At 58.4% G+C, this 11,665-nt stretch overlaps 1 protein-coding gene across 1 annotated transcript; it reads left to right on the top strand.

Moving 5' to 3' along the window:
- Positions 1-8,873: 8,873 nt before the first annotated feature.
- On the top strand, positions 8,874-10,206 carry bhlha9 (basic helix-loop-helix family, member a9). Its single transcript, XM_086160764.1, has one exon. The coding sequence runs from the start codon at positions 8,988-8,990 to the stop codon at positions 9,816-9,818; it is 831 nt and encodes a 276-aa protein (XP_086016890.1). The 5' UTR covers positions 8,874-8,987; the 3' UTR covers positions 9,819-10,206.
- Positions 10,207-11,665: the final 1,459 nt, after the last annotated feature.

Here is an 11,665-nt window from a genome sequence, read left to right as displayed (position 1 = left end):
GACGAACGGATGAACGTTCGGCGAGCCCAAACCCGACCCGCGTGGCGTGGCGTGGCGTGGTTTCGCCGTTGGTGTCTGAAGACGCCCCGGTTCCACGGCGAGCCCCCAAGACCTCGTCGGCGTCGATACGAGCCGGTTAATTATTTACGTCTCCGCGACGGGAACGCGGCCCCGTAACACCTCGGCCTCCGCGGGCCGTATCGACAGAAACATTCACAGCGTCATAAAACATTCATAATTCAGGAAGGCGTTCCCGCGTTCCTCCCTGGATTTACGAGCCGCCGCTCCAACCGAGGGGAGGAGGACGTTTCGGCTCCGGTTCGGATGAACTTCGGCCGCCCGTGAAACCGAGCGCTTCGGCCATCGGGCGCCCGGACGGCAGGCCGGGACCTGCTGCACGACGCTGCTGACGGCTCCATCTTCTGGACCGGCAGAAGAACAGGAAGGAGGAGGTCAGGGAGAAGAAGGAAACCGCCGGGCGCAGGGACGTAGACCAGGAAGACGACCGCTAACCCAAGAACGTCGTTGTACCGTACGTCACTGGTGTTTTGGAGAAACTCCAAAGGGTGTTTGGCAAACACCAGATACCGGTACATTTCAAACCCCAAGACAAAGACCGGCGCACCACAACAATCCAAAAGACACCCGAGAGACCAAACTACCTCGGCACAAACGGAAGGCCCGACCCTGGAGAGCCTCCGCTTCAGGACGGTGCTCCGGGGTTTGTCTCCACTCGAAGGACGAGGGCCGTTCCTTCAAAAGCAGCGATGTCGGTATTCCATCCGGAGAAGAAGGATGGTTCCAGAGAGGAGTCAAAGAAGACATCTTTGTCAAAACAGAAAAAGCATCTCAGACAAGAGCAGAGGCCTCAGACAACACCCTTGACAGACGTTCGACGCCAAACTGGATCGATACGGAGACGGACCGGGACCTTCTGCACCCTCCAGACCGATAGGTGGTGGTGGATAAGACCCACCACCAGAAGCTGCCCCGCTAACGTCCGTCTGAACAGCTTTCACTCCTTTGTTTAGACTGACCTTTCCTTTACATCCCAGTCCAGCAATGGTTGCTCCTTTGTCCCAACCAATGACACCCTCGACAGCACAACAACTCCCTTAGCTTTACAACACTCTTAGCATAACTGTTAGCATAACAACCTCCATTAGCATAGCTACCTAGCTTCCGCCATCTACCGTTTCCATAACAATCCACCCTAACCTGGATCTGGAGGTTATATTGGGAAACATCCAGAGGTCACCGGAGCCGAAGAAGCCTCCGGGACGAGGGCCGGAACGTCTTCAAGGGAAGAAATTCAAATCCTGTGGCCACGACAAGAAGATTTGGACAAGAGGAGAAGGAAGAAGGAAGTTCTTCATTCAGACACATCCAGTTCCCCAAGTAGTCTTCTGCTCCTGCACCTGGATGAACCCCGAGCAGATGCAGGGGATCCAGGGAGCACTTGGTGCTCGGCCGCCTCCCTCGGCGGGTTGAGCTCTCCAGTACCAGAGCTCTCTGAAGATAAGCCTGGCAGAGAGAAGGTCACTGGGAACATCTGGGCAGAAGGAGGCCCAGGCTGCAGCTGCATGGCAGGAGGTCTGGAAGAACATGAGGGGAGGCTCCTCCATGCAGGGGGGGTAGATGGCTGAGGGTAGATGGGGGCACGTGATTGGCTGAGGGTCAAGTGAGGGCAGGTGATTGGCTGAGGGTTAGATGGAGGCAGGTGATTGGCTGGGGGTTAGATGGAGGCACATGATTGGCTGAGGGTTAGATGGAGGCATGTGATCGGCTGGGGGTTAGATGGAGGCAGGTGATTGGCTGAGGGTTAGATGGAGGCAGGTGATTGGCTGAGGGTTAGATGGAGGCACGTGATTTGCTGAGGGTTAAATGGAGGCACGTGATTTGTTGAGGGTTAGATGGAGGCAGGTGATTGGCTGAGGGTTAGATGGAGGCATGCAATTGGCTAAGGGTTAGATGGGGGCTGATTGGCTGAGGATCAGATGGAGGCAGGTGATTGGCTGAGGGTTAAATGGAGGCGCGTGATTGGTTGAGGGTTAGATGGAGGCAGGTGATTGGCTGAGGGTCAGATGGAGGCAGATGATTGGCTTGGGGTTAGATGGGGGCAGGTGATTGGCTGAGGGTCAGATGGAGGCAGGTGATTGGCTGAGGTGATTGGCTCTCCCTCTACGCGGGTGAATTTCACCTCACAGAGATGCTGAACAGGTGATTGGAGGAGAAGCGGCTGAACAGCACCCTCTAGTGGCAAAGGCGGGTCCTGGCAGAAGGCGGGCAGACCTTCATCACAAGGTCTTGGGTTTGTTTAGAAACCAGAGAAAAGGTCAGCGTGACGGTGTGTCTCAAAGCTGCCACACAGAACCTCCACCGTCAGCATCGGGGAAGGCAGGTGACACCCAACACCTGCAGGGAAACATCTCACACACGTCGCAAGAAGAAGACGGAGACACTGATGTAGGAAGTCGGGGACGAAGGTGTGGCTGGACATCCTTATGATCACATGGGATTCCAGTGTGACCTGCGAAAATGCGTGGGATGATTTTCTCTGCCAAGGAAATTTCAGGGAGGGTCGGAGTGACGCACCGTGAGGCTGGAGATGGGAGTAGATATATATCAGTGGAGCTGAACCGAGGAACCACCCTGCACGTGGAGCAGGTTTACGCTGCCAGAATGTGGAACCGGACCACCGTGTGGAGAAGAAGGAGGAGTGCGGCCTCAAACTGCTGGATCGGGTTCCAGGTTTTTACATTATTTGAAAAACATGAAGGCGCAGGCGGCGCAGCGAGACGTCCTGGTTGGATTCCGACTGGACGCCAGCCTGGAGACTGATCTCCAACGCTTGACCTCAATTGCAATTGTAATTTGAGGCCTTTCTCCTCCAAACTTGTTCTAATCTGTGTCCGAACCTCCTTGGAGGAAAGTCTTTGGAGTGTTGAAATGTTACTGTAGTACCTCGTCCATCCACAGGAGGGCGACACACCCCGACTTCTACAGTGGAGGTATTTATCACTGGCTGCGCCGTAAACACCAGCCAATTCATGGCTTGTTAAGCAAGCAGGTTCTTTAGCATAGCATAGCATGGCCTTTCTTCTAGCCGGCATCCTCCGCTGGACCTGCTCAGTGGATCTCGTGGAGATGCACCACCAAGCTGGCGGAGAGGCGCCTCCTACATGATGTCCACGGAGGTTCTGGGTCATCCAGGTCGCAGTCGATCGTTTTGTCAAAATCTTCTTCTCATAGCAACCGGACTTGATTTTCTCCTGACAATCGAGTCCAGTAGGTGAAGTCCAGCCCACGTGAGGTGAGTCCTTCTTGTTTTCAATTAGGTTTCAGACACATGAACAGGATGCACATCACAAAAACACGCACACACAGGATGGAAGTTCTAAGCAAAGTGTAGAAGAGCATCCTCATTGTGAGTCTGCAAACATAAACATAGCGCCGCAGATGAAGTTAGAACTTACCCCGGATCCAGCTGTCCCGACTCTCCCGAGCTGGATCCTATCTTCCATTTCAGCGGGTGACGTTCTGCAACATCTGCGTGGAGGACCAGAGGCGACGTCCAAAACCCGCTCCCACAGAGAAGGCATCAGTGCGGGTCCTTTGGAGCACGTGGACGTAGCGACTCGCAAACGTTCACGAACGCACAAACGGTTGGTCCGAACCATCGGTCTCCCTCCGGATCTGCTTCTGCTCCTCAGAGGTGGGTAGAAGGAGGTTTGGACCTTCAGGAACGATCAAACCATTATCACACGGCATGATTGGACGGTTCAGTATTTCTTTCGACGTCTTTAAACAACATCTGAAATGATCTCCAGCAGGCTGGAATCCAGTTTTATATTTGTATTGTCCAGGACTACAGATGGAAATTAGCTATGAGCTACAATCTGGTACAAACATCTCTACCTCTGTGCTTAATGTAATTCTACATTGTCCTAATAAACTTCTAAACAAACAAACAATCCACTATGGCTGCTACGCAATCGTTGAACCACCAGAGGACGCCATCTCCCCAGGTGTTTCCTTTCCAGCCGCTTCAGAAGAAGAGAAGGTGGGGGGGCACTGGAGGTCTCTGTGGACGCGTCCTTTGCCTGGTGCTTCTCCTTCAAGGAGGCTTGGAAGGACTTTGCAGGATGTGGGCGGGAAGACGTCACACTCCCTCCATTAAATGCAATTCATAATAAATAAAGTGGGCGTTAATCTCCAGGTGGCGTTACATCCCGTAAATCTGACACCAATAATATTTATATTCTGCGCTCGCTCTGTGTGAGTGTGTGTGTGTGTGTGTGTGTGTGTGTGTGTGTGTGTGTCTGCGCCGGCGAGGAGCGATAACATACGTCGGGCTAATACTCAATCAAACGGGGCCGGCGTGCACGGCTGACTGAGCCAGACGGGACTGCAGATTAAAAAAAATGGCAGCAGATAAAATACAGAAAATCCACAGTCGAGGGGGAACAGCTTGCAAGACGGAAGGGGGTGTGTGTGTGTGTGTGTGTGTGTGTGTGTGTGTGTGTGTGTGTGTGTGTGTGTCTGCAAGAGTCACACTGCTGCGTGCAGCAGCAGAAGGTGATCATCCAGGTACCAGGATGGTAATCTGGGAATAAATGTGCTGTTTGGTTCATCTGAGAACCCTGGAGAGGGCAGGAGAGGAGCCGCCGTGACCCTGGGGTCACACACACACACACACACACACACACACACACACACACACACAAAAAGAAGTGTGTGAAACCACGAGACATGCAGCCATTGTGAATCCCCCATCTGCTCCAACATAAGGAATTTGTTTGTCCCCAGTGTGTGTGTGTATGTGTGTGTGTGTGTGTGTGTGGTTGTGAGTGTGTGTGTGTGCTAGTATTGACTAAAAATAACGGATGTCTGTATTTCTTTGTTGACGCGTTTGGAATATTAGAAATAAGGGGAATCATGACGAAAATGATTGGACATCCTGGATTGGAATCCAAACCTGACGGGCTTCGGTCGGTCGCGGTCGTCACGACGACAGCCGTCGAGTGTTTGGCTCTTTGGATAAAAGGGAATATTTAATTCCAGATGCCCCTGCGGGCTGGAAGTGATGGAATGAGGTCAAAGTCAATCCTTTCTTGTTAAAGACAGAAGAGAAACCCCCCCCTCCTATTTTTATTTTTTTCTTGCAGCCACGTCTACAGCCTCTCAGCCCAGCATCTTCCTCCTCCTCCTCTTCCTCCTCCTCCTCCTCCTCCTCCTCCACGGCCGCCGCCGGGCAGGTCTCGATCTTCTCGGGACCGTCCGGAGCGCCGAGCTGCGATCGCCGCGAACCTCCGTCCGCCTCTCCGGCCGTCGGCCATTTTGTGTGTAAATTCCTCTTCCCGGCCCGTCTCTCCTCCCGCGACCCGTGGAGGTCGGGGTCTCCGGCGGCCGTCCGTCAAAGCCCGTCCCCGGGAGGAGACGCCTCGCTCGCATCCACTTAGGCGTGTGTCGTAAACTTATTACGAGTCGTTTACGGGCCGGGGTCGCCGCGGCGCCCCGACGCCGCTTCTGCATTCAGTTAGTGTGGGAACTAGCCTGCAGACAGTTAACCTTGACCACATGTTCCAGCCGTCCGAGCGGACCCTCTAATGACGACCCGCCGTAATGACTGAGTGCTCCTCTGGAAGGAATGCGGCGTGCACACCTCTGCTCGCCATCCCCCCCCCCCAACCCCCATTTTCGCACGGAGAAAAAAAAAAGATCACAAAAATCCACCCGTTCACCAGGGCGCGGCCGCCGCCGCCCAGCGCCGTAAATACAGCGGCTTCCCCTTCGCGTCGGGCTCCGCGTGACACCGAGGCTCATTCTGTCGGAGCGAGTGATTGATACGGCGGTCGGCGTGTTCGGGGGGCCGCGCAGGAATGTCGGGGCGCTTCCTGCGCAGGAAGCGCCCCGACATGTCGTGACATCGGCGCTGACAGATTTGCACGCTTTGGTCACGAGGTATAAATCAGCGGAGGGAGGAGGCCTTCGGGTTCTTGTCACGGCTAAATTAGAGAGTCGGCGGCCGACGGGGCCGCGGCGTGCCCGCGACCTCCATCTTGGCATCGCACCATCGGAGGGGGGGGTCGCGACCCGCGAACCCCTTTTATAGCGAAACATGACGGGATGGAATCGCCGCCGCGCCTCTGTGATTGAGGAATGAGAGCACGCCTCCACGCCAGAATACCAGGGGCGCTGTTTTAACCCGACTTTTATAGCCGGCGTGCACGCCGCCAGGGACCGGGAGTTTCAGACGGTGATTCACAATAGCTGCGGCGGCGGGGCTTCGTGTTTCCACGGCTTTTGTTTTTTAGCGCGTTTGACGTGATCTCAGAGGCCGCGCCCACTCTCACTGACGGCCGGGACGAGCGCCAGGCCGCCGTCGATCCTGACGGGCGATAACGCGCCTCACGGAGGCCGTCGGCGTCGTGGACGGGCCGGCCCGGGTTCGCGCCTCACTCGGGCGGTTTGGGTTTGCTGCTGACAGCCCAGATCAGGAGTGGACAGAAGTCTACCTTCTGGCTGCTGGTCCTGCAGAGACACCTGCACCTGCACAGGAGCCCAGGCCTCCATCTCCTGGGGCTGCCGCATCAAGTCCAGACCTGAGAAGAGGCGAACGCCGACATTTGTGTGTCCAATTCGGGGGACACGAGCGGCGGTCAAGGCCCGGCTCCCGAGAGGGGTTTGGTGGAGTGGAAGCAGAGAACCTTCTAGTACAGGGAGGAAGAACAGAACATATTCTACTCGTTCTTCTGCTAGATGAGAAGGACTGGAAGGGCGCGGGGGTCGGTTCCGAACCCTCTGCACGAATATGGACCTCCAGGGAGACGTAAACATGCATGTTCTCCGGGTTCCTCCCACAGTTCAAACACCTGCAGGAGCTTCATTAGAGAACCTTCAATGTCCAGACCTGTGGCTGAGAAGGTGAACGGCTGCATGTCTCCTTCACCACTGCAACTCAGGTTGGAGGACAAGCAGTGAAGATAAGGAATGGATGGATGGATGGACGGACGGATGGATGGACCCTTGGGGTCCTGATGGCGGTCCCCGACCCGAGGTGCAACGTGCTCCTCTGACGGGCCGATCTTCACCCGCGTTCAGGGTCCCGGGGGTTGGAGGAGCACGACCCCCCTCTCCTTTTGGGTCTCTTTTTTTTTATTGAGGTGAGAAAATTCCTGGGCAGCCACCGAAAACATGCATTAACATACCTTCGCAAAGCCAAGGTTAGCGAACCCGGACCCTACTCACTTATTAGCCCTAACCACCCCTTTGCAAAGGCGCATCTCCAGCGTTTGGCTCGCAGACCTCTAATAACCCGCCGCTAACAACCCGTCATTACGGGGCTCGGGCAGGAGATTTACAAATCCCAGGGTTCGGCGGCGTTGGACGGGCCGCATGAAAATGGTTATTCTACGGTAGCGATAAAATCTTTGATTTACTCCCGGCGGCTGATAATTACCGGTGTCTCGTCAGCTGTCAGAAACGAAGGGACGGGGAGAGTGCGAGTCCGAGGCCGCCGTCTTCGCGCTCTTTACGGCGGCGCAGTAAATCTGACATGTTTGCGAAGCCGTAAATCATCCGGGGCGACGTTTCAAACGCTTATAAAAGGTATGCGGGGATAGCGGGGCATTCGGGGGGGCGTGGCCGGCCCAGACGCGTAATTGGTTAATTTACAGCTTCTCCAGGGAAGGAGGAAGGGGAGGGGAGGGGAAACCGGTGACGATGACCATCGCTCCCGTTCGGATCTTCTGAGCGGAGATGTTCGACCCCCTCCGCGGCCATCTTGGCTCTGAAACGCTTGGCTCTTTGGGCGTTCGCCGCAGGAGGTCCGGGTCTGGAACAACATGCGTGGCCTTCAGGGGAGCTCCGGGTCTGAAGCTCCGGGTCTGAAGCTCCGGGTCCGAATCCGCTCCCGTTCCCTCAAAGCTCAAAGCGCCCAAAACCCGGCGGTGTAATTGCTCGGGGTTTGGCGTCTCGGAGTCGCAGCGCCAACAATAAAGAGGCGGCGAGCGGGAAGGAACCTTCTCGACAAGCCTCAGAGCCGCTCCTGAGAACCTGCCCTTTGGTGTCCTGACCTTGGCCAGGAGCTAAAGGTCGGCGCCGCCACCTTTCACCGCGCGCCGCCACGTTTGACTCTCATACCCCCCCGGTCCGTCCCCTCGCCTCGCCTCGCCCGGCCTCGGAGAACATTGGAACATCTGAGAGCCGCAGAGGTCTCCGCGTCCGAGCGGCGGGACGGAGATGGATGGCCTCGGCCAGGAGCGATTGCGGGTTCTAATTGTAAAATATTTGCCCTTGTTTGTTCCCCTCTTTGAAGCGGCGGCTCGCTGCGCTCCTGTCCTCGGGTGCTGCCCGGGCCTGATTTATGGGGCGGTTTCCAGGGAAGCAAAGTTAAATTACACGGCCCTTAAAAAGCGGCGGCGAGAGACGGGGAGCGGGGGAACGGCCGCTCCGGAGGCGGCTAATTGCAAGGACGAATCCAAACGGCGGGAGACGTCTCGGGCTCACACGGAGGAGAAGAAGCGTGAAAAACATGTTGGCGGCCGAAGGGGGGACGGAAGCGGCGGGTGCGGACGGTCGAGGGGCGACGGAGTGAAAAAAACGCCAATAAAAGGTGTGTTTTTCTGGTGTGCTGTTGACAAGGAGTGTTGACACTCTCCTGCGAGGAGATGTGAGGGAGAGTCCGGAGCAGGAGGAGCAGGAGGAGCAGGAGGAGCAGGAGGAGGAGGAGGAGGAGGAGGAGGAGGAGGAGGCGACAGCGCCACGAGCCCTCGGGGCGCTCGTAAACCCGCGGAGGGAGAGAGAGTGCGGCGTTCCTCCCAGGTGACTGAACCATGTGACTCCGGACGCTTTAAAAGGGCCGTCCCGCCCGCCGAGGCGCAGGTAACCGCGGGGAACCGAGGAGGAGACCTGGGATGTCGGCGGCGCCGCGAACACGGACAGCCCCCGCCAGCCGCCTGTGAGGGCGCATCTCAGGAGGCGCCATGAGCTGCAGCAGCGTGGCCGAGTCGGAGTTCTCGGAGGAGGAGCTGGAGCTGGAGCTGGGCGCCCTGAGCCGCGGCGAGGACGACGCCAGCCCCAAGGCGTCTTTCCGGGACAGCGAGAGCCCCGCCGGCAGCCCCGGCGACCCCGAGGAGGGCCGCGCCAAGAAGCGCAACCGCCCGGTGCGCTCCAAAGCCCGCCGCATGGCCGCCAACGTGCGTGAGCGGAAGCGCATCATGGACTACAACCAAGCCTTCAACGCGCTGCGGGTCGCCCTCAACCACGACCTCAGCGGCAAGCGGCTCTCCAAGATCGCCACGCTGCAGCGAGCCATCAACCGCATCTCCGCCCTGTCCGTGTTCCTGAGCTCCAACCCCCCCGGGAGGCCCTGCGGCCACCGGGAGTGCCACAGGCCGGCGCCGGCGGCGGCCGCCCGACCCGAGCGGCCCGGCCCGCCGCCGCCGCCGCGTCACGAGCACCGGGGTTACGTCCCCTGGCATCAGATGGCGCCCCAGCAGCCCCATGTGCGCCGCCCGCCCGCCGAGCCGCACCCGTACCCGGACGGCGGCGCGTCCTCCTGCCCCCCGTCGCCGCACTACCCCTGCTACCCCGCCGAGGGGCCGCCGTTCGGCCACCGCGGACGCTGCGGCAGCCCCCGCCGGTTCCCCGGGGCGGCGGAGGGCCCGGGGTACCCGGCGGGGGGATGGGCCTCCTGCGCCCAGGCCTACGCCGACCCCTTCGCGGAGCCGGCCCCGGCCCTGGGGCTGCCCTGGCAGGTGGGCTACCTGCAGGACGCCGAGCACGGCCTCCCGCTCGCCGCCGAGATACTGTGACCGCCACCGACGCCGGCCAGGAGGGATCTCAGGGAGCATTTTCACCTCCTCGCCGTCTCGCCAACCGGTCCCCGGCCGGAACCCGGCCGGACCCCATCCGGACCGGGACCAGTTCCCATCCGGACCGGGACCAGTTCCCATCCGGACCGGGACCAGTTCCCATCCGGACCCCGGCCGGCCTGCACGCAGAATGTTGCACATAAGAATGTCCTGCTCTCCATCCAGCGCTCCACGCCGGCCTCCCGCCCCCGTCGCTTCAGGAGCTCCTCCGACACGCCCTCCAAGCCAACGCTGTAAATGTATTTATTGTCTTCTCGGCCCTGAAAGTCCCACCTGTACATTTGTAAAGACTTTGTACGTGATTTTATTCAAATTAAACGTCAGGATTAAATGGAAAAAATAAAGGATGTGATTCTTCCCTGCGCCGTCTGAGTGGCTACACACTCCCTGCCTTTCAAATATGCGAGCACACACACTTGTGCGTGTGTGTGTGTGTGTGTGTGTGTGTGTGTGTGTGTGTGTGTGAGAAGGGGTATTTGATTATAGCCTCAGGTCAGCGGCCTCCTCCACTCAGCCTGGAGATGACAGAGGTCCTTCAGCCGGCAGAGAAACGTCCTCACAAGTCCATTCTTGTCATCTCTTTTCTCCTCCGAGCTGCTTTTTACGGCAAAACTAGGAGCCGGGACGGAAAAACACCCGCGGGTTTTTCACCTCTGTGCTCCTCAGGCGGGGGGGTTGAACACCCAACGCTCGCCCAACACGTCGACGTGCACGCGCCGCGGTCGGCGGCTCCGTGTCGCGGTGCGTCCGGTGGTGTGGATGCTGCGGCGGCCCGAGGTACAGCAGAGGCTCCGGCTCCATGCTATTTGGCCGGGTTCCGTCCCGCCCTGAGTCGGCGGCGGATCAGGAAGCGTAAACTCCGACCGCAGCCCCCCCTCGCCCCCCCGCCCCCCCCCGCCGAGGAGTGTGTCATGGAAACAGCTCTAATATGAGGCCGTGGGACGCAGAACACCGACAGATTTATGTGGGTGCAGGAAGGAAGAGTGAGCCCCGTCATCAGCGCCAAAATCCCCCGTCGGCCCGCCGGTGGAAGCGGCCGCTGGGAGAAGGAGGGGAGGAGGGACGGGTTTGGGGGGGTTTTTGAACATCCTGGAGGTCCCGTCCACCCACACACACACACACACACACACACACACACAGGAGGGGAGATGTTAGTGAGAAGAACTGCTGCAAGACCGCAGGAACAACAACAATTAGCAGGCAGGAAGTGAAGAGGGTTCAGACAAAGGCATGAATGGAGAGGAAGAGGAGGAGGTGTGTGGAGGTGGAGGTGTGTCGAGCTGGAGGTGTGTGGAGGTGGTGGTGTGTGGAGGTGGAGGTGGAGGTGTGTGGTGTGTGGAGCTGGAGGTGTTTGGAGGTGGTGGTGTGTGGAGGTGGTGGTGTGTGGAGGTGTGTGGTGTGTGGAGGTGTGTGGTGTGTGGAGCTGGAGGTGTGTGGAGGTGGTGTGTGGAGGTGGTGTGTGGAGGTGGAGGTGTGTGGAGGTGTGTGGTGTGTGGAGGTGGTGGTGTGTGGAGGTGGTGTGTGGAGGTGGTGGTGTGTGGAGGTGGAGGTGTGCAGTGCTGGAGGTGTGCGGCGGCAGTGACGGCGCTCAGAGCCCGACCTTCAACAGACGTGAATCACTGGGAAACCTTGAATCACCAATGAGAGGCGAGGCGAGCGCGAGGTGACGGCACGTCTCTTCACCCTCCCACTCTGGCAGCGGAGCAGATCTCCAGTCAGCGGAGAACCTGGAGAACCAGGAGAACCTGGAGAAAGTGGGCCCGTAGATCTTAGATGACTTGCACTCT

The sequence above is a fragment of the Fistularia commersonii genome, chromosome 15 (assembly GCF_037954325.1).
Source record: "Fistularia commersonii isolate RoL2024-O1a breed Wild chromosome 15, RoL_Fcom_v1.0, whole genome shotgun sequence".
In the NCBI taxonomy this organism is placed as follows: Eukaryota; Metazoa; Chordata; class Actinopteri; order Syngnathiformes; family Fistulariidae; genus Fistularia; species Fistularia commersonii.
The sequence above is the reverse complement of the archived record's forward strand: the minus strand, read 5'-3'. Positions and strand labels throughout refer to the sequence as shown.